The sequence below is a fragment of the Primulina eburnea genome, chromosome 1 (assembly GCF_022965805.1).
Source record: "Primulina eburnea isolate SZY01 chromosome 1, ASM2296580v1, whole genome shotgun sequence".
Lineage (NCBI taxonomy): Eukaryota > Viridiplantae > Streptophyta > Magnoliopsida > Lamiales > Gesneriaceae > Primulina > Primulina eburnea.
In genome coordinates, this window is record NC_133101.1 from 27,575,360 (window position 1) to 27,599,210 (window position 23,851).

The window sequence follows — 23,851 nt, forward strand, 5'->3', positions numbered from 1 at the left end:
GGGCTGGGTTAAGCTAGGTCCTTTAGGGTCTATAGAAGGTGGTACAGGGTTGGGACAGGGGCTGGTATGGTTTGGTTCAGGCAGGGTCGAGAAAAAAATATGAGAGCGTGAGGGGAGCACCTACACGCGAGGCTGCTGTTTGGTTCAGTTGGGGGCTGCTCGCATCCAGGGGATTGGGCTGGTTGGTCAGGGACTAGGCGTGGTCCAGGGGTGGTCAGGGTCGGCTGGGCTCGGGGGTATCTCAGCTGGAGGTGACCTAGGATGTCTAGGAGTCTTCTAGCGTGAGTTTTGGGAAAGTTCAGAATGTTGGGCCAAGTTTCAGATGTGTTTTGTGAAGGACAGGGCTGGGCTTGGTCAGTAGGGTTCCTAGATGGGTTGGCTCGGGTTAGGATTGAGGTGGCTCGGGCGTGGCTCGAGTAAATTAGGAGATGGCTTGGGATGTTCGATAAGGTGTCAAAAACGAAAATTAAAGGCTAAAATTGAATCCATGGGTCCAAGGGGGTGGCTCATGACTTGGAAGGGTAGAATAAATCATAAAAAATGTTATGTTTAAAATTTGGGATCAAAATAATGTGCTTTGGATTTATTCGGGATTTAATCGTCTCACGAAACGTTAATTAACGAATTAATTGAAATATCTAGTTTTAAGCTTTATAAAATTATGAAAAATTATAGTTAAGCTTAAATAATTATTAAAAGGCAAATTTTTTAATTTGGGAATTTTATATTTAGTTTTGTTTTAATTCGGAATTAAAACACAGTAATATGTCTTATTTAAAGATTAATTTAAAAGTCCTTGATTTAACGTAAATAAAAATATGATAAAATTCATGTAAGCTTAAATAATTATTTGAGACATATTAGAGTCAATGAATTTTAAAAAAAATGTCCAAAACGTGAGAATTTACGTCCAGGGGTAAAACGGTCTTTTTACACCTAAAAATTAGTAAACGTCATGGCAGTATCCTGAATGCTGTTTTATTTGATAATATGATAATTTTCAATGATTATGGATATTTATATGTTGATATGTCAATTTTAAATGTTTATGGATTTTTAAGATGTTAATATGTTTAATGTTTTATGATTTAATATGCTAAAACGTTTTTTTTAAATGTATATAATTTAAAAGTTTATTTTAAATGTTTATGATGCCAAAATGTTTGTTTTAAAATGTTTATGGATTTTTATATGATAAAATGTTTATTTTAAAAGTTTATGGAAATGTATATGATTTAATACGTCAAAATGTTATTTTAAATATTATGATTTAATATGTAAAATGTTGGTTTTAAATATTTATGGATTTGATGATTTAATATGCTATGATTTATTATTTTAAACGTTTATGGGTTTTATGATTAAACGAAAACATTAAAAGATATGTTGCATGCTTGGTTTAAAAGAAAAACGATATTATATGCATGTTTTTATTAAGTGATAGAAATACGAAATGTTGAAGGACGTGAAGAGATTGTGATTAAATATGTTGAAGGCCCCAGAGGGAGCCCATTTGCGGGAGAAAGCCCCAAAAGGAACCCATTTATGGGAAAAGGCCCCCGAGGGAGCCTATCTATGTGAGAAGGCCCCCAAGGGATCCTCGACGATCGCATTTCCATATGAGGATATGATAGGCCAAGGCCCAGTTGATCGGTGAGAGTGATGTTGTTGTCGCAACCGCCCAGTACTGTGGTTACATGTAGATGGATCCATCGCCTAATACGTTTAAAAATACGAGTCACAATCACATTCTGAATTCAACAAACACGAATATGAATATGATGATATGAATATGTTGATATAAATATGGATACGAATATAAATATGTTTATGTTTATATGAAAATGTTTTTATTTTAAGTTTATGCATCATGAAAATGTTTTCGAAAATGTGCATGTTTAAAGTTTATGCATATTCATGAAAATGTTATTTTAAGTACAAGTATTTTTCACTGTTGTATGTGATCTGTATTACGTATTATTTGTTATCAAGGATATTATGTGTTGAGTTTTTAGACTCACTAGATGTGATTGATGCAGGTGATTAGGATAATAATGATTATGGAGGTCTTGATGGTTGACTTTGCTGGACTGAAGGTGAACATAACCCGATGACCGACGCTAGTTTTTCGCACTAATTTATGATTTATGATTTTAAGTTATGTTAAAGATATTTTATGACTTTTATTTATGTTTATGAGGGATTTTTGAGAGGTTATAGTATGAGATATACTTTTCAAATGCAATTTTTAGGTTTAGTAAAACGTTTGACGATTTTATACTTTAAAATATTTTCTCTTGGATTTTTAAGTGTTTGTTGGATGTTTATTTTTAAAATGGTGACAAGATATTTTAAAATAATTTTATATATGTATATTTTGATGGAGATTAAGGAGAAAAAAAAAATCTAGCACTATTTATGAAAACGAATAACAGACGTTTCAAAAATTCTCGTTTCGAATCGCAACTTAAAACAACTTATGGTGACTTAGTTCTATCTTTATGTCTTTGAATTTCTGACTTTCTCGCGATTCCTCGTACGAGAAATTGTTGTCCAAACTTATCGCACTTCAATTTTCATATAAAATACCCATATTGTTCATCAACCTATTACATTGTCTAGTATGTTGTTCAACTTAAGAAATCTTAGCCCCAAATTTCAGTGACCGACTTCTATCCTCGGTGATAATCGCATAAATGATTATATTTTTGAAGGGAGTTTTTAATTCAGTTTCTGAGGGGGAGTTTTATTTAGAACTGTTTCTTGAACTGAAAAACTGTTTACAAATCTTTTCATTCAGTTGTTGAGTGGGAGCTTTTATTTCTTCTATCCCGCAAACTAAAGAATTTTCTCTTAACATTTTCTTTTAATATTGTTTTAACTGTGCAAGTTTTGTGATCATCAAAAAGAGGGAGATTGTTGGAACATTTTATGTTCGCAATCTCGATTTTGATGTTAACAAAACTTGCTATTTTGTTTCTAATGATTTACCTTAGTGCGCAGATAGCTGGAACTGCTCAGTTAAGCAAGGTAAAACTGAAGCTATCGAGACGTTAACTGAAAAGATCAACTGATCGACCAAACTGAATCATTTCAACTGACATATCAAAGATCAGTTTAACTGCATGTCCAGCTAATGGATGATTCAGTAGAAGATCTTCAGAAGCTCAGTCAACTGAAGAATAGTTCAACTGATGAAGAACCCAGCTGATCAGTTCAACTGAAAGAGTGTAATATGTTCAACTGACGAGTCAACTGATTTCACCAGCCCAACTGAGGATCAGTTCAGATGACCAGTTAGGAACATCAGTTAGGAATCATTCAGTTGCAGATCAAGACAAGTTTATCTTAGTAGATTCCAACTACGCACAAAGATACAAATTTCTGTACAATCAAAGGTACAATAATGGACGTTGCAGCAAAGATTAAAGCCGAGAGATTCCTGAAGGCATGTCAGAAATGTCATGACTCATATACCAAGGAACGCATTCAAAGCTGCAACGATCACATTTGATGAGTCTTGAAGTACAGTCTCAATACCTCTATATATACAAGCTCTAAATCATCAGCAAATAAAGGAGAGCACATACTAGAGTGTGTGAAGATAAAAAGAAAGGCCACGCTTATTTAATTATCAGCTTACAAGTAGCATTTTGCCCAGAGGGAATACCCAGCCATATCAGCTTAGTTTAGAAGCATATTTCCCTCAGTGTGTGAGAACATTTTCGGGTAGTTTTCAGAGATCAGTTCTCTCTCACACACACACCACCACTCAAATACAGTCTTGCACAAAGACAATAAACTTGTGTATATAGTCTTTCTCACAAAGACGTTAAACAAGTGTTGACTGGAAGGTGTTGTCTTCAATCTAGTCTAGGAGTTCAGTTAGGCAGTGGGTAAGTCCTAAGCTGGGTGGGTTATTACACTTGCTGTAATTAATCAAAGTCTTCTAGTGAATCTTACCCGAGGTGGTAGAAGGGGTGACGTAGGAGCAGTTGAAGTTTCCGAACATCCATAAAAATATCTTATGTATTTAACTGTTTAACTATTGTGAGCATCTGTCGGTTTAGTTCTCACAATAACTGAACTGATGAATGCAAAAACTAATCTATTTATTTTTCGGTTATTAGTTGCACATGATATACAAAACATATCAGTGTTTCTTAATGAAGGATTATTTCGATTGTTTTCCGCTTGATTCTATTCAAAACTCGACCTAATTCATCAGTGTATATATTCTTAGAACACAAACCTATTGCAGCTCTTGGAGAATATTTTGTTTGAAGCACCTCAAGGTACTCTGAAAACGATCCTTCAATGTGTTCGAATACTTGAAATGGTGTTGGAATATTTTAATTATGGTGATTAGAACCAAACTGAATTCTAGAGGTAAACTGAAACTCAGAACTATAGCTGGATAATAACATAACTGATAAATCCGTATGAAGGATACTGTGAGTTAAACTGATTCCAGGTCGATTAATTTAGATACAAAAAATATCTATCAATTAGGATAAGATCTTTTTTACTTTCTAGTAAATTAACTCGATCAGTGTTTAAAGATCATAATCAACTGTTTAAATTTTCTGTCTTTCACCGATCAATGATTAAAGTTCAGAGCTGTAGTAAGAAGTCTGAACATATCAGAAAGAACGACAACATAGCAATAAGGACATCCACGGTCATGAACTGATATATTTGGAACATGTCATCGTTGTCTATTGAAGGTATAAATAGATCAATTGACTTGTATCAAGACAACGTTTTTCGATTCTCAACTATAAAAAGCAAGCTGATAATCTCTCTTATAAGATTCTAAAATGCCCAACTAAAATTCTGCACACCCAGATAATTTATTATCAGATCAGTTCAAGAATCAGATTGTTGCTTATAAATTTTCAGTACTTATTGTAATTGAAACTAAGAAGTTTTACTTATCAAAATTCTTAAAATCAGAGTTTTTACTAAGAGTTTCAGTTTTAAAGTATTTAAATCCTGCTAAAGTGGATGATTTCAAACTGCTTGTAATTACTAAAGTCTTTAGTACAAGCCTTCCTTGAGAAAGAAGTAGTGACGTAGAAGTTTTGAATTCTCCGAACATCTAGAAACAATTTTGTATTCAGTTTACTTTTTCTTGTTACTCAACTATTCTCACTCAGTGTTATTAAGTCATTTGTTCGAACATTTTCAGCAAGACTACTTCCGCAAAAGTCAATTGGTTGACTTGCTGAAAAACCTTGTGGATAAGAATCAAATTTCAATGTAACCGAAATATTTTTGGCTAAATTTATTTACCTCATCTAAATTTTATCTTTGATCCTAACAAACGAATCATCCATTAGAATAAGTTCAAGAAATCATGTCTTCCTTAGGTTCAACCATATCCAATCTCCAAGTTCAAACACAACTTTCTTGCGACATTTGTTTACTTCTTTAGTATATTGCTCCACCCTATTCTCTATATTTTTTTTCCCTCGTGAATTTTTCACAAAGACAAATTCAGCTGTCTTTTTTTCGTCTAAGTTAATGCACTAAGTTGTATAAAAGAAAATGAAACATATATAGAGTTGATGGATTAAAACCATAAACATTCTCGAATGATGAATTTTTTTCGCACGTTGTATACTTTTATTCTAAGCAAACTCAATAAGGGCAAACAATATTTCAATGACTTCATAAGTGGACCCAGGATTTTCCTTGGAATAACTAAATTTTACATCAAAAAATATATTAATAAAAATCACGAAAATAGCTAAAATCGTCATGAAAATTTGCTCATTTTGTATTTTTTTGTCATATAAGTATACACTATTAGGTTTTGGTTCATTAAGTTAGGTTATGTTTTGGTTTTTCATCCTTTTTTTTTTGACGAATTGCTAATGTGATGTCGAAAAATTCTGACGTAAAACTGAATTTTTTTGATGTGGCATGGGAAATGTTGACGTGATCGAAACTATGTCAGTACTCCATAAAAAAATGACTAAAACCAAAAACACAAACTAAATTGTTGACCAAAATCCAAAATTAAATACTTACAGGACCAAAACACAAAAAAAACAAACTTACATGACTATTTTGGCTATTATCCCAAAAATCAAGATGTCAATTCCTCATATATGCAGGTCAATATTTTATTCTCTTCATTTATATATCTTTTAACTTATTTATGTTTTTATTTTTTTTAATATCATATATAAATATTATTTTATATTTTATGAAACAATTGCATGAAAATTTGATGGGTTCATGAACAAATTGTTTTTAATGCATCTCTCACAAATCCTCTCAAAATCACGTTAAAAGAAATGCACCGCTATGTGCTTTTGTTTGTACCTAGACAAGGAAATATCTCAATTAATTAATTGTACCAACTTGGCGTTTTGTCTGTTCATCTTTATGTTTCCTAATGCCACATAAAATGTTAAGTTTCCAACGTCCTAAGGTATAAATAATTCAATGTTGCGCCACTCGACTTTTACTTAAATTGTTTAAGTTAAATAATTTGGATAATTATTATGAAAGGAATATTGTATTCCAATTTCATTTTAGATATTATTTTGATTTTGCACTTCTAGACAAAATTTAATAGATTTGATTTTCCCGATATTTATTATATCATATCATTAGGAATGATTCAATATAGTTGGAAAATTATTTATAAGATATAAGGTATGATATCAAAATTGGAGTTTGATTCCTATGAAACTCTAGTTTCATTGTTTATAGATGTGAAGGATCCATGAAGATCTAGGTCAAAGAAGAGACTATATATACAAGGGTCCATTCCGAATAAAGAGTGTTGATCGACAACCGCTAAAGTTTTCACGGGTGAAGATTTGCATACAAAGCACGGAGTTCGTCAGTCGAGTGATCGGGTTGCTGATTTGTGTATTCATACACTCAAGAACAACACTGACGCAGAGTGTTGATCGAAGAGTGAATTCATTTAATTTTAAGCAATACGGTTTTATTTACTGCATCTGGTTTTTAGGTGGTTTATTTTGATACATATTGAATTCCTTGGAGTGTCTAGGGAATTGATTTTGTTTTTCTTTTCACTAGGATTGTTTTTTTGGTGTAAACGATTGATATAAGTGTTCTAGTGAATTTTTGCACAAGTATTCATACTTATGTATAAGTGAAATTCAAGCATTCATTTATTGATGTTACGTCCATATTAAATAACAAATTTCCGCTGCTGTGTTGTGTGACGTGTTGACAACACTCAATTCTGACATACAAGTTTTTTAATATTTATTTCCTGAAAATTAACGCGCACAAATTCTTTCAAGTGGTATCAGAGCCTGCACTTGATACACTAAGTGTTTGATCTGGTTTATTGCTGTTTACAGGAAATACACTGATAGCTTAATGGATCCATTAGTGTCTAACACGGTTTTTAGACCACCAGTCCTAGATGGTTCGAATTATGCTCTCTGGAAAGTCAATATGAGAATGTACATAAAATCTATAGAAGAAAGGGTATGGCAACGAGTCTTAGATGGTTGGTCCCCACCAAAAATAGTTGATGATGATGGAGACTGTCGAAGCAAACCTGAGAGTTCCTGGTCCAATGATGAAGTTCAAACCTCGAACTTCAACTCCAAGGCGCTAAATGCCATTTTCACCTCTGTTGATATCAACATGTTTTGTCTCATCACCAACTGCATCTCCGCCAAAGAAGCCTGGGATATTCTTCAAAAGCAACGCGAAGGATCTGAGAGTGTTCGTAGAACCAAACTCAGAATGTTGACCTCTAAATTTGAAAGTTTAAGGATGGAGGAAAACGAGACTATTATGGAATATGATCGTAGATTGCGTGAGATAGCAAATGAGGCCTTTAATCTCAGTGATTCTATGTCAAATGAAAGACTGGTTAGCAAGGTATTGAGATCTCTTCCTGAGCGTTTTAATATCAAAATCTGTGCTATTGACGAATCCAAGGACACCTCTAAGCTTAATCTGGAGGATCTAATCAGCTCTCTCAGAACATTTGAAATGAATCTAGACTTACAAAAAGGAAATACTAGGAAGGCTATTGCTTTGCAATCCACTGATGATTCGGTGAGTAGCCTAATTCAAGAAGCGAAAGATTCTGATCTTGGTGAGGAATCAATCTCCCTGATCACCAAGAAGTTCGGTGACTACCTGAAAAGAATGAGTGACAAAAAGAAAACTGGATCAACATCAAGACCTCAATTTGTTCCGTTTGACAGAAATAAAACCTCTGCATCGACTCAAGGAAATTCCAGATTCAGAACCAATTCATCAGGCAATTTGTTCCGTTTGACAGAAATAAAACCTCTGCATCGACTCAAGGAAATTCCAGATTCAGAACCAATTCATCAGGTCGACCAGAAGCAACAAAACTTGATTCTGTCCAATGTCGAGAATGCTCTGGATTTGGGCATTATGCTAATGAGTGTGCAAATCGTCTTCGCAGAAATAAAAATATGGCAGTCTCCTTAATTGACGATGATACAGATGAAGAATGTAACTTGAAGGAAGGAGCTGACTGCACCTCTCTATCTGCCATTCAGAATGATATCTATAAACTGCAGGTCAATCCCTTTGGTGTTGCCGCTGGTGTTGCAAAACTTGGTCGCAACACATTGTCAAGATCATTGTGCCTTAATGCAAAATCATTGGAGAACATTGATGATAAAAAGATTCATGAATCTGATCAAGAAGAACTCACTATTGAGATCGTGCAAATGATGTATGAAGAACTTTATGGTGACTGGCTCAAGAGAAATGAAACAAATTCAATTCTTTCAAAAGAAAACATTGACTTGAAGAGCAGTTTGACACGTCTTGAAGTTCTGCTTAGTAAGAAGGATTTAGAGCTGTGTCGAGTCAAAGACGAACTTGATAAGGCATCAAAGACTCTTGCTAAATTCAATTCAAGCACATCCAAGCTTGACACGGTGCTAAACATGGGAAAGGAAGGAAGATTTGGTCTTGGGTATACTGAAAGCACTTATGAATATGGTGGAACATCCCACACTGAATCGAAAAACACAGTATTTGTGAAGGGTGTAGAAGACTGCACTGTCCCCTCAATTTCAGATCCAATTGCTCCGAACACGAAGCCAATCATTGAACAAGAGCCACACTCATCAATCCCAGACTATTCACCCTCAAAAGATCTTCCCTCTTCAAAGAAATCTCAAACCAAGAATAAAGTGATAACTACTCAACCCAAGCAGAGAAGACGTAACTACATCTGTCACTACTGTCACAAGGCTGGACACATCAAACCTTTCTGCTACAAACTCAGAGACGATTATCTGAATTGAAAATCAAATTGTGTGTTGTACAAGGTGTGTGCCAACACCAAACACAACACCGCAGTCAAGAAATCTTCCACAAAGAAAATATGGGTGCCCAAAACTGTTATTCGATGTAGTGTCATTTATACTTCTTTAAAAACCAACATTGCAGGTGCATGGTACTTTGACAGTGGGTGCTCACCCGGTGTTGCAACACTTTGGGACAACACGGTGTCTTGAACTCCTACACATGGATCTAATGGGTCCAATGGATGTTGAAAGTTTGGGAGGTAAGAAATACTCACTTGTTTATGTTGATGATTTTTCCCGTTTCACCTGGATAAGTTTTATAAGAGAAAAATCGGATACGTTTGGTGTTTTCAAGAAACTGCATGCACGAATAACCAACTTGCATGATGAGAAAGTTGTTAGAATTCGAACTGACCATGGGAAAGAATTTGAAAATTCTCTTTTTACTTCCCTATGTGAAAAGAAAGGAATCTCTCATGAATTTTCTGCCCCTAAAACTCCCCAACAAAATGGTATAGCTGAAAGGAAAAATCGAACTCTTCAAGAAATGGCACGAGTCATGCTAAGCTCAAAGAATGTGTCTAAAAGGTTTTGGGCCGAAGCCTTGAACACGGCTTGTCACATTTCTAATCATGTGTTTCTAAGAAGTGGATCCACTATGACCTCCTATGAAATCATCATGGGGAGGAAACCAAATCTCAAATACTTTCATGTTTTCGGATGTATTTGCCACGTCTAAATGATCGAGAACATCTCGCGAAATTCGATTCCAAAAGTGATAAGTGCCTGTTTCTTGGATATTCAATGAATAGTCGAGCTTTTCATGTGTTTAACTTAAGAACAAGAACTACCATTGAATCTATTAATGTTGTTTTTGATGATCTTGCAGGACTAACAGGAAAATCTAAAGAGGATTGAGGGACTGGTGGACTCAAGTGAACTTTCAACCAGCACTGGTGTTGAGGTTAGTGTTGAGACCAATGAAGCAACACCATGTACAACACCGCCAATAAACAGATACGAAACCATGGAAAATGAAAACGACGAAGATGATGGTATAATTGAAACGTCCCATGTTCTTGTGTTTAAAATGTACTAGGAAATTTTTTTTTTAAAAATTTCGGTCCACATTAAAATATTTTGCCCATGATCTAGGGAATTCCGCTAGCTAGCATTTTAAAATCAATTGCAATCGTCATAGAATAAAATCATCGCATGAGTTACCAAACCTAAAAGCAATAATTGTGAAACATATTCTCCTCTCTAAAACCACTCTAAGGCATAAATAAATGGTTTTAAAAATATTTTAACGTAAAATTATAATCCATAATCATGAGTGCGGAAAATAGTAGAACCGCTGGTCCTCGGGTTGTGTGCACCTTCAGCCCAGTCATCTCATGCGTCAAGTCCTCCCTCATCCTCACTTGCATCCATCACACCTAGTGAGTCTAAAGACTCAACACACCTAATCTTTGTAACGAGTAAAATATATAAAACCACATGCAACAGCGAAAATACTTTTACGTAAAATAACATTTTCGTGATATGCATGACATGAACCTCACCTTTACCTTTTCCTCAATCATAACATGACATAATTCTTTTCATGATCATAACATTATCTTTTTCCTTGATTGAATTCAGATCGTTAATTGTGACTTTCCTGACATGACATGACATGACATGAACCCCAAAAGGGTCGATGGTACCATCTACATGAAACCACAGTACTGGGCGGCGGGGACATCAGCGACACAGGATCGTCAACTGAGCCTTGGCCTATTCTTGATCATAATCTCAAATCCTCAAATCCTCATAGTCACAATTACTTCACCTTCATCAATGTTTTCATGTTTTCATCACCTTATAAAATTATGCATGAATATATTTTCTTTTGAAACCAAGCATGCACCATGTATTTTAAATATCAATTTTCATCATAAAATTTCATGGACATTTAAAAATAAATCATAAATAAATCATGAACATTTCATAATCATTTAAAAATGAACTTAATATCATAAAAACAGCATTTAGGGCACTGCCATGACCTTTACAAATTTCTAGGTGAGAAAAAGACCGTTATACCCCTGGATGTGACATTTTACGTCTTTGAATATTTTCTTGATTTCTTGACTCTAACATGTCCCAAATAATTATTTAAGCTTACATGAATTTTTTCGTAATTTTATTAAGCTTAAAATTAGACTTTTTCATTTATCTTTAAATAATTGTTTTGACGGTGTTCTAATCCCGAAAAATGCCAAACTTTAATATAAAATTCCTAAATTCAAAATTTAGTCTTTTTATATTATTTTAGATTTTATGAATCACGACTCAACCCCCGTGAACCATTTTTCCAATTTTTCTTTATTTTAAAACTCGTTTTGACACTTAAACTTCGACCCCGAGCCATCTCTTAATTTTATCGAGTTACCTCCAAACCAAATCGAGCCAGAAGGTGCCCAACATGTTAACTTAGCCTACTGGACACTATGTTTGACAAGGCAACACCCAAAAACCCAACAACGAGCTGCCCAAGTCTCCCCCCCATGAACTGGCCGAGAGTTCAAAGTGCATGAGATCTGTGTGTGGGATCGTGTGACTCCATCCAACGCTATACTAACCGAACCCAACCCATGGACACTTGCTTAGGACCCTAGTGGACCTTCCTAGCCCAGCCCATGCCCCATGCAACGAGCGACCATCTCCTGAGAGTGGCGCGAACCCTGCACAAATCTGTGCAGGGTTCTCGGGTGGAGTCCTAGCTGCGCTAGGACTCTTCCCGAGCCCTTGGTTCGAGTCCTAGCATCGCTAGGACTCTCCCCCAACTCCTGACAACCCTTGGCTACGTCCTAGCCCAAGCCAAATGTGGGGGCCCGGACGCTGATCAAGTTCTTAATCATAATTGGGACTAATTAATCAATTAAAACAGGGTCTATATTTTTTTTTTAAAAATGCGGAACGTAGTGACATCAAACTCATATACATATCAGTATAAAATACAATACAAGTCATGTACTGCATGCATTCAAAATAAACTAAGGTTTAACAACTAATGTCAAGTGTTCAACCCTATCTCTAATCCAAGTCCGGAGCCTCCACTCTAATCACGATCTCTCCTCATCTCCTGGACCCTGATCATGTCCCACCTGTTGTCAAGTACACATACAGACAAGACAACAGCCGGATAATTCCGGTGAGAATATAATCCCAGTATAAATCAATGAAACATGCAATCATATAAAACAATATAAAGCATGTAATCAGGTAACAGATATATGTATCAAAATCTGAAACATAATCAATATCAATCTGTCGACATAATTCTACAGTTCAGACTAGACTCAATCCTAGTCTAGGGATCCCGGTTTCCAGATGTGGTATTCCTATATCGAATTCCGTAATAGAAGGAACCGTATTCCTATTACTCGATATAACCAATATCCTGGTATTCCTATATCGAATTCCGTAATAGACGAATTCTCATTTCCTATTACTCGATATAACCAAACATCCGGTGTCCTGACCTATCCGTCATGGACTGCAGTTCTATCTTTAATAACCTATCTTGAGACATCGTGCAATGTGCCGTGGCGATACCACCACTATCCGGCACTTCTGTCACAAGATAAATCGTCTACTACCTGTCATCTAAAATCAAGAGGACAAGTATATCATCAATTCAATGCAAATATCAATGCAATAAAGTAAAGTATGTGATTTAGGGAAACCCAAGTCCAAACCGACTCAAGTCCGTCTCCCAATACCACATTGACTTATACCTTTCTTTCGTCGGTTTCTGGCTCAGTCGATGTCCTGAACTCACAGCCTGTCTGGCAATGACAATATCAATAATCTCATGTCAATATACCGTTCAACTCAATAACAATCTGATGAATCTGGATTTAATTCAAATCAACGGTATAACGGAACAATTTTAATATCCCCGTCAATACCGATTCAACAGATAATAGTTACAATCCATAACCCATATCTGATACCATCTGTAATCCAATCACAATTCAGATCTGTCTGGTATAAATCAATATACCCTAAAAATTCATAACAATTCCATAATCAGTCCGTTTCTTAGTCTGACTTCGATTCTATAATGTCTCATATGTCAAGAACAACATATATGAGTTCCATTCAGTTCTGACAATATCATAATTCTAAAACATGTCAAAACGTAGTAAAACTTACGTCCAATTGTAGCCTACGTCGCTAGGAACTCGATACCGAAGTCGGATTCAAATTCGGACGGACGGATTGAAAGATTAAAGGCGTAAGGATTTTTCACAAATCTCCCTCGACCCTTTCTCGATTTTTACCTTCTGAAAACCGACTTGCATGCTGCTATATATATCCGTTCATGCATAAGGCGAAGTGGCATAATTTCCGCGCAACACGCAGCACCGCGGGTGCGGTCGTGTTAGCACCGCGGGTGCGGTCTTGGTTCGCACCAAAATTCCTACCCTACTGGCCATCAACCGCGGGTGCACTCCTTCTTGAACCGCGGGTGCAGTGTTGCTTCGGCAACACATTCTAAAATTCAACATAAATGGCCGTACATTATCTTAAATCGTGTCTCAATTGGCCCTTTCGTAATCACGTTAAATTATAAGTCAATAATCCTTGATTAACAGTGATTAATTCTCGGGCATTACATTTCTCCCCCCCTAAGATACGATTTCGTCCTCGAAATCACAAGCATTCAATCATATCAATAAGGAGTATATACAGAACTGTACAAGGAATGTAATAGAACTTTACATCAGTGGAACAATGCTGGGAATTCCTGTCTCATATCTGATTCAGTCTCCCAAGTGGCTTCTTCAATGCCATGACGAGTCCATTGAACTTTCACAAGAGGAATCGTCTTTGTTCTGAGCTGTTTTTCTTTACGATCAATAATCCTGATCGGTTTCTCGACATAACTCAATGTCTCATCCAGCTCAGTCTCGTCTGGCTGAATCACGTGAGAATCATCAGGGAGATATTTCCTCAGCATTGATACATGAAAGACATCATGTATGCCAGATAATGAAGGCGGTAATGCGAGTCGATAGGCACGATCTCCTATCTTTTCGATGATCTCATATGGACCAACATATCTTGGAGACAATTTCCCTTTCTTGCCAAATCTGACAACTCCTCTGAAAGGTGAAATCTTCAGGAATACTCGGTCTCCAGCCTCAAATACCAACGGTCGTCGTCTGAGGTTGGCATATTTGGCTTGTCGGTCTTGAGCTGCCTTCATTTTCTTTTGGATCAACTTTACTTTCTCTGTCATATCTCTGATCATGTCAGGTCCAGTCTCAGGAACTTCAGAGATATCATCCCAGTATAATGGGGATCTGCATTTCTTTCCGTACAACGCTTCAAAAGGTGCCATCTCAATACTCGTCTGATAGCTATTGTTGTACGAAAACTCACACAGTGGCAATGCATCTTGCCAGCTAGTGCTAAAATCGAGCACTACGGCTCTCAGCATATCCTCCAGTGTCTGGATAGTCCGCTCTGACTGTGCCATCGGTCTGTGGATGATATGCGGTACTCAGATGTAACTTCGTACCTAGAGCCTGCTGTAAACTCTGCCAGAAGTGCGAAGTGAATCGAGGATCACGATCTGAAACAATCGACTTCGGCACTCCGTGCAATCTAATCACTTCTCGGATATAAACATCGGCCATATGGTCATACCTGTAGGTCATTTTGTATGGAATAAAACAAGCAGATTTGGTCAATCGATCAATCACGACCCAAATCGCATCCCAACCTCGGGAGGATCTCGGTAACTGCGTCACAAAATCCATGGAAATGTGATCCCATTTCCATTCAGGAATGGACAAACTCTGTAACAATCCTCCTGGTTTCTTCCTCTCAGCTTTCATCCTGTTGGCAATTCAGACACTTGGAAACAAATTCAGTCACATCAGATTTCATCTGTTTCCACCAATACTGTGTCTTTAAATCATTATACATTTTCCTGCCACCAGGATGAATGCTAAAACGACTGTTGTGCGCTTCTGACAGTATTCGCTGTCTCAAATCTGAAACATTCGGCACAACAATACGATTATTCACATACAAGACATTGTCACGAACCTGATATTCCGATTGATGTCCAGTTCTGACCATCGCAATCGAATTCTGTACATTCTGATCAATTTTCTGAGCTGTTTTAATTTTCAAAAGCAGCTCTGGTTCAGCTCGAACAGCACACAATCTCAGAGGCTGACGATCTGTCTCAAATATTAATCCAGACAAACAGCAGTCTTCTATCAAATTCGAGACACCTATCGTCGATAAGGCTAGTGCACATACCTTTCGACTCAGCGCATCTGCTGCTGCATTGGATTTCCCTGGATAATATTTGATTTCACAATCAAAGTCTTTCAGTAAATCCAGCCATCTTCGCTGTCTCATATTCAATTCTGATTGCGAAAACAGATATTTCAAGCTTTTATGATCAGAATAAATTTCAAATTTCTCACCGTATAGATAGTGTCACCATATCTTCAATGCAAAGACTATGGCTGCCAATTCAAGATCATGAATTGGATATCGTGATTCATGGGGTTTCAGCTGTCTGGAGGCATAAGCAATAACATGCCCTCGCTACATCAAGACACACCCTAATCCTCGGTGAGATGCATCACAGTAAACGACAAAATCACCAGTACCTGATGGAATCGTCAACACCGGAGCACTGGTCAATCTCTTCTTTAATTCCAGAAAACTAGACTCACAGTCTTCTGACCACACAAAAGGAGCATTTTTCTGAGTCAGCTGAGTGATTGGCTTGGCAATACTCGAGAAATCTTGAATAAATCGACGATAATATCCCGCCAAACCCATAAAACTGCGAATTTCTGGCACAGATGTAGGTCTAGGCCAAGAAATCACTGCCTCAACCTTACTAGGATCAACTGATATACCGTCTCCCGATATAATGTGACCCAAAAACACAACCTGTTTCAGCCAAAACTCGCATTTCGACAATTTAGCATACAGTTTCTCTGCCCTCAAAATTCTCAACACAGTCCTCAGATGATTAGCATGCTCAATCATATTCTTTGAATAAATCAATATATCATCAATGAATATGATAACAAAATCATCCAGGTATTTCTGAAAGACGCGGTTCATCAATCCCATAAATACCGCCGGTGCATTCGTCAAACCAAAAGGCATGACAATAAACTCATAGTGTCCATACCTGGTTCTGAATGCTGTCTTTGAGATATCAGAGTCCCTGACTCTCAATTGATGGTATCCAGATCTCAAATCAATCTTGGAATACACAGATGAACCCTGCAACTGATCAAATAAATCATCGATACGAGGCAATGAATATTTATTCTTTACCGTTGCCTTGTTCAGTTGCCGGTAGTCGATACAAAGTCTCATCGACCCATCCTTCTTTCTCACGAACAGTACCTGGAGCACCCCAAGGAGATACACTCGGTCTAATATATCCCTTGGCCAGTAAATCCTCCAACTGTTCTTTCAACTCTTTCAATTCGATCGGTGCCATCCGGTATGGAGCTCTCGAAATCAGAACTGTTCCTGGCATTAACTCAATGCTGAAGTCTATCTCTCGAATCGGAGGCAATCCAGGAATCTCATCTGGAAAGACATCAGCAAACTCACACACCACTGGCAAATCCGCCAATGATGGGCTCAATTTCAGTAAATCAACTAAATATACCAGGAATCCATCCGCTCCCTTCTGCAATAATCGAGTCATATTCATTGCAGATATCAAAGGAATTCTGGCACGAGAACCCTTACCATAAAATTTCCACTCCTCAGCCATCTCAGGTCTGAATCGAACAATCTTGTGGAAACAATCGACTGTAGCTCGGTACTTGGCCAACATATCGATACCGATAATGCAATCAAAATCAGATAAACCAAGCACAATACAGTCTAACTCAATCATATGCCCATCGTACTGCAGTATACATGATTTAACAGATTTCACTGATATCAATCCTGTCCCTAACGGAGACGTGACAGACACTACTGCAGACAATGACTCAATAGGTAACGCATGACTCAATGCAAACCTCTCAGAAATAAAAGTATGCGATGCACCAGTATCAATCAATACATATGCAGGATAACCAGAAATAAAACAGTTACCTGCCACAACATCATCAGGTGCATCGTGTGCCTGCTCCTCGGTCAAAGCAAACAATCGGGCCTGCTGTCTAGGAGGCTGGCTCGCGGTCTGGCCTCCTCCTGGCCTCTGATGTGACTGAGTAGGCGGTGCTGACTGAAAAGTATGAACGGCAGATGGTCGTCTACCTGCCTGAGCCACTGATCCCGATGACTCAGCTGCCTGCGATCCCTGGGCACTCCTCTGGGGACACACTCGAGCAAAGTGTCCTTGCTGTACCACAAATACGACAGCTGCCAATCACTCCTCGGCACTGATCTGTGGAATGCCTCCCTCCACAAGTACCACAGTACGGTCCTGTATAGCTCTGGCCCTGACTAATCTGTCTAGAGCCACTCGAACTGGACGAACTAGTACCAGATTTCTTGAATTGCTTCCCTCTAGCCCTCAAGAAATCTCTCTTCCTGCTACTGCTGCTGCCACCTTCAAATCGAGGAGGTGGTTGTTGCTGTCCCGATACTGGAAGCACAAACGAAGCCTCTCTCTGTCTCATCAAACCGGCTTCGGCTCCCTTAGCTCGGTTCAACGCATCGGTGAAGTTGCTTGGCCTCCCAGTGTTCACCAGGGTAAAAATTTCCGGGTTTAGGCCATTTATGAACTGGTCCGCAACGGCCTCATCACTCCCAGCCACATGAGGAGCAAATCGGAGCAATGTCGAAAACTTAGCCACATAGTCCTCAATGTTTAACTGGCCTTGTTTCAAGTTTGCAAATTCCGCTCCTTTGTCCTTCCTATAAGATACTGGAAAGAACCGTAGATAAAATTCAGACTTATACACATTCCAGGTAATGGCCGTACCTCGTTGTTCCAATGCCCTTCTAGTCGTGATCCACCAGTGTTTAGCAACGTCATGCAACTGGTGTATTATCAGTTTCACCCTCTTTTCCTCAGTGTACTCCAAAGATTCAAACAACGATTCAATATCGTCCAACCAACTTTCACATTCCACGGAGTTCTCCGTACCTTTCAAAGTCGGTGGATGAAATGACTGAAACCTTTTCAGCAATTTCTCCATTGCTGTAGGTGTCACATCCATGGGAGGATTCGAGGTACTCCCTTGTTCTGGCATTCTTCTCGGAGGCATATCTGAAATCAAAAGGATTAGCAATCCCAACCCAAAGTTCTATTTCAGTCCTCCTCCGATCATCTTACTGCTGATCCAGAATCGGTTCTGATTCAATCTCAATAATACATGTTTTCAAATCAAATCAGATAAACAGATAAACATGCATTATAAAGCAGTAAATCATGCTAGCAATCAAAAGCAGGAAAGAAAATCTCAATCTACCCCGCTCACTAGCTCCTATCTCAATCTCAAGGATCTATAGCTCTGATACCACCTGTTGTGGGGGCCCGTACGCTGATCAAGTTCTTAATCATAATTGTGACTAATTAATCAATTAAAACAAGGGTCTATATTTTTTTTTAAAAGGCGGAACGTAGTGACATCAAACTCATATACATATCAGTATAAAATACAATACAAGTCCTGTACTGCATGCATTCAAAATAAACTAAGGTTTAACAACTAATGTCAAGTGTTCAACCCTATCTCTAATCCAAGTCCGGAGCCTCCACTCTAATCACGATCTCTCCTCATCTCCTGGACCCTGATCATGTCCCACCTGTTGTCAAGTACACATACAGACAAGACAACAGCCGGATAATTCCGGTGAGAATATAATCCCAGTATAAATCAATGAAACATGCAATCATATAAAACAATATAAAGCATGTAATCAGGTAACAGATATATGTATCAAAATCTGAAACATAATCAATATCAATCTGTCGACATAATTCTACAGTTCAGACTAGACTCAATCCTAGTCTAGGGATCCCGGTTTCCAGATGTGGTATTCCTATATCGAATTCCGTAATAGAAGGAACCGTATTCCTATTACTCGATATAACCAATATCCTGGTATTCCTATATCGAATTCCGTAATAGACAAATTCCCATTTCCTATTACTCGATATAACCAAACATCCGGTGTCCTGACCTATCCGTCATGGACTGCAGTTCTATCTTTAATAACCTTATTGAGACATCGTGCAATGTGCCGTGGCGATACCACCACTATCCGGCACTTCTGTCACAAGATAAATCGTCTACTACCTGTCATCTAAAATCAAGAGGACAAGTATATCATCAATTCAATGCAAATATCAATGCAATAAAGTAAAGTATGTGATTTAGGGAAACCCAAGTCCAAACCGACTCAAGTCCATCTCCCAATACCACATTGACTTATACCTTTCTTTCGTCGGTTTCTGGCTCAGTCGATGTCCTGAACTCACAGCCTGTCTGGCAATGACAATATCAATAATCTAATGTCAATATACCGTTCAACTCAATAACAATCTGATGAATCTAGATTTAATTCAAATCAACGGTATAACGGTACAATTTCAATATCCCCGTCAATACCGATTCAACAGATAATAGTTACAATCCATAACCCATATCTGATACCATCTGTAATCCAATCACAATTCAGATCTGTCTGGTATAAATCAATATACCCTAAAAATTCATAACAATTCCATAATCAGTCCGTTTCTTAGTCTGACTTCGATTCTATAATGTCTCATATGTCAAGAACAACATATATGAGTTCCACTCAGTTCTGACAATATCATAATTCTAAAACATGTCAAAACGTAGTAAAACTTACGTCCAGTTGTAGCCTACGTCGCTAGGAACTCGATACCGAAGTCGGATTCAAATTCGGACGGACGGATTGAAAGATAAAGGCGTAAGGATTTTTCACAAATCTCCCTCGACCCTTTCTCGATTTTTACCTTCTGAAAACCGACTTGCATGCTGCTATATATATCCGTTCATGCATAAGGCGAAGTGGCACAATTTCCGCGCAACACGCAGCACCGCGGGTGCGGTCGTTGCTGCACCGCGGGTGCGGTCGTGTTAGCACCGCGGGTGCGGTCTTGGTTCACACCAAAATTCCTACCCTACTGGCCATCAACCGCGGGTGCACTCCTTCTTGAACCGCGGGTGCGGTGTTGCTTCGGCAACACATTCTAAAATTCAACATAAATGGCCGTACATTATCTTAAATCGTGTCTCAATTGGCCCTTTCGTAATCACGTTAAATTATAAGTCAATAATCCTTGATTAACAGTGATTAATTCTCGGGCATTACACCAAGTCCGAGCCCCCCCTCCCCACAGAAACGTGAAACCCGGTCGCCTAACCCAACGACGGTAGCCTTCGGACTTTGATTCTTAGTTTCCTGGTTTCTGCCGTGGGTGTGCTCGTGAGTGTGGCTATATTTCCCTTGAAATCTTTACCTAGACATCATATAACATCATGGCAGCCCCTAAACACAAACAAGACATGAATTGGTACATAAAAATCCTTAGTTCATAGCATGTATGTGTAAAAAACGAAAATTCTGAAACAAAACTTCAAGTTCTTCGTGTACACGTAATTTAAATCGATACTATGATGTAAAGGATGAGCAAAGGAAGATATAGGCGTGCCTTTGCGTCGTAAATGACGAAATACCGACGGCGACGAAGAACGGAGAGAACCGGGGCTGGAAACTCTTAAAACCTTGAAGGAAAAAGCTATTTTCCTCACGGTCGATAGTTGCTGAAAGCGCCGAGGGGAGCTTTTGGTTTTCTGAAAATTCTTTTGGCGGCGTGAAAGTGTGTGTGCGTGAATTCTGAGTTTTTAGTTTAGGTTTTAATTTGTTTTATATGCTAACAAATTTTATTAATTAGGCTTAAGGCCTAATAAATTTTTATTAAGCCCACTAGTGCAAGTTAGGCTTGAATAAAATTATAAAAATGGTTTTCATAAAAATAATTAGCGAATTAAATAGTCGGACTGCGTAAAAGATCGTATTTTAGTTGAAAATCCAACACTGATAAAATTTAGTCCCGGCGTATTAAATCACCTCAAAGTTTCCTTGTTTTCAAAAATATGAGAAAATCATCACCCTTAAATTAAATAATTAAAACTAATTATTTAATTAAAACATTTTTCCACGTTTATCAGCCTCCGATCTCCGTTCCTCGATCGTCACTTGTATAACCTTAAAAAAATGCAATTTCATGCAGAATGGCAATAAAATCACAATAAGCATGTATGTCACATAATTAATTAGCCATTAAATTAAATTACTCATTCTTCATATTTTCTAGATTTGCATGCAGTTGGATTACGTCGACTTAATTTTGGACCTTACAATTCCTCCCCCCCTTAAATAAAATTTCGTCCTCGAAATTAGAACTTACCGAATAACTCTGGATAGCGACTCATCAAGTCCCTCTCGGTTTCCCAAGTAGCTTCCTCTTCTGAGTGATTCAGCCACTTGACCTTGACCATTGGAATGACTTTGTTACGCAATCTCCTCTCTTGCCTTGTTAAGATCTGGACAGGCTTTTCCTCATATGTCATATTTGGAGTTAGCTGAAGAGGCTCATAGTTGAGTACATGTGATGGGTTAGACATATACTTCCGAAGCATAGAAACATGGAACACGTTGTGAACTCCTGAAAGTGCTGGTGGCAATGCCACCCTATAAGCTAGTGTCCCAATCCTCTCCAAAATCTCAAACGGGCCTATAAACCTTGGACTAAGCTTGCCTTTCCTGCCAAAGCGCATAACACCCTTCATGGGTGCTATTTTCACAAATACGTGGTCGTCCACTGCAATCTCTAAGTCCCTTCGCCTCTTGTCCGCATAACTCTTCTGTCGGCTTTGTGCAGTCTTCATTCTCTCACGAATTTTGACTACCAATTCCACTGTCTCTTCAATAACATCCGGACCAATAACTCTTCTTTCCCCAACCTCATCCCACTGAATAGGAGATCTACATTTCCTTCCATAGAGTGCCTCAAAAGGAGCCATCCCAATTGATGATTGGAAGCTGTTATTGTAGGTGAACTCCACTAGAGGTAATTTCGGTTCCCAACTGCCTTGGAAATCGATAACACATGCTCGCAGTAGATCCTCCAAGGTCTGAATAACTCTCTCTGACTGACCATCGGTTTGAGGGTGGAACGCTGTACTGAACAATAACTTAGTTCCCATCGCTGCATGCAAACTTTTCCAAAATGATGACGTAAATCTCGGATCCCTGTCAGAAACGATAGAAACTAGAATCCCATGCAGACGAACTATCTCCCGAATGTACAACTATGCATACTGAACCATGGTGAATGTCGTCTTAATAGGTAGAAAATGAGCTGATTTTGTAAGACGATCGACTATCACCCAAATGGCATTCAATCCCTTAACGGTCTTCGGCAGTCCCACTACAAAGTCCATAGTGATATTTTCCCATTTCCACTCGGGAATAGGGAGTGACTTCAATTTCCCTGCTGGTCGCTGATGCTCTGCCTTGACTTGCTGACAAGTCAAACACTCAGGACACAAATCTCAGAATGTCCCTCTTCATCCCTGGCCACCAATATAACAGCTGTAAATCCTTGTCGTTCGTAGTTCCCGGGTGAATGGAATATGGCGAGTCATGGGCTTACTTCATAATAAGCTCTCTCAAAGAATTATCGCTAGGAACCCATAGACGATCTCGATAACGAACTAAACCATCCACCACTGAATACAAGTTTCGGCCCTTGGCCTCATCTCTAACTCTCCACTTTTGCAACTGTTCATCAGTGGACTGACTCTCTCGGATTCTATCCCTCAAAGTCGACTGTACTGAGAGTGTGGCAAGATTAGGGGCCCCGCCCCTAGCATAAACTGTGAGCTCAAACCGATGTATCTCGGACTGCATCGGTCTCTGAAGAGATAAATGAGTAATAACTGCCGCTTTTCTACTCAATGCATCTGCTACAACATTAGCTTTTCCTGGATGGTAGCTAATGTCACAATCATAATCCTTCACTAACTCAAGCCATCTACGCTGTCTCATATTCAACTCCTTTTGGGTGAAGAAGTACTTCAAACTTTTATGATCGGTGAATATCTTGCACTTCTCCCCATAAAGGTAGTGTCTCCAAATTTTCAGTGCGAAGACTACCGCTGCAAGCTCAAGATCGTGAGTAGGGTAGTTCTTTTCGTGGATTTTCAACTGCAGCGACGCATAGGATATTTCGGTCGTTTTGCATCAGAACTGCACCCAAACCAAGCTTAGAAGCGTTGGTATAAAGAACATACTCCCTTTGCCCCGATGGCATCGACAACACTGGTGCAGATATCAAGGCTTGCTTCAACTTGTCAAAACTATCTTGGCACTCGGGTCCCCAAATAAACTTTGCATTCTTCTTTGTCAAGGCGGTCATAGGCACCGCTATAGATGAGAACCCCTAAATAAACTTGCGGTAATAGCCAGCTAGCCCCAAGAAGCTGCGAATCTCAGTGACA

At 38.3% G+C, this 23,851-nt stretch overlaps 1 protein-coding gene across 1 annotated transcript; it reads left to right on the forward strand.

The window, feature by feature from the left end:
* Window positions 1-1,486: 1,486 nt before the first annotated feature.
* LOC140806391 (uncharacterized) lies at window positions 1,487-10,401 on the forward strand. The gene is made up of 5 exons (XM_073163033.1): window positions 1,487-1,653; window positions 7,353-8,207; window positions 8,294-9,185; window positions 9,445-9,936; window positions 10,201-10,401. The coding sequence occupies exons 1-5, from the start codon at window positions 1,487-1,489 to the stop codon at window positions 10,399-10,401; spliced, it is 2,607 nt and encodes an 868-aa protein (XP_073019134.1).
* The last annotated feature ends 13,450 nt before the right edge of the window (window positions 10,402-23,851 follow it).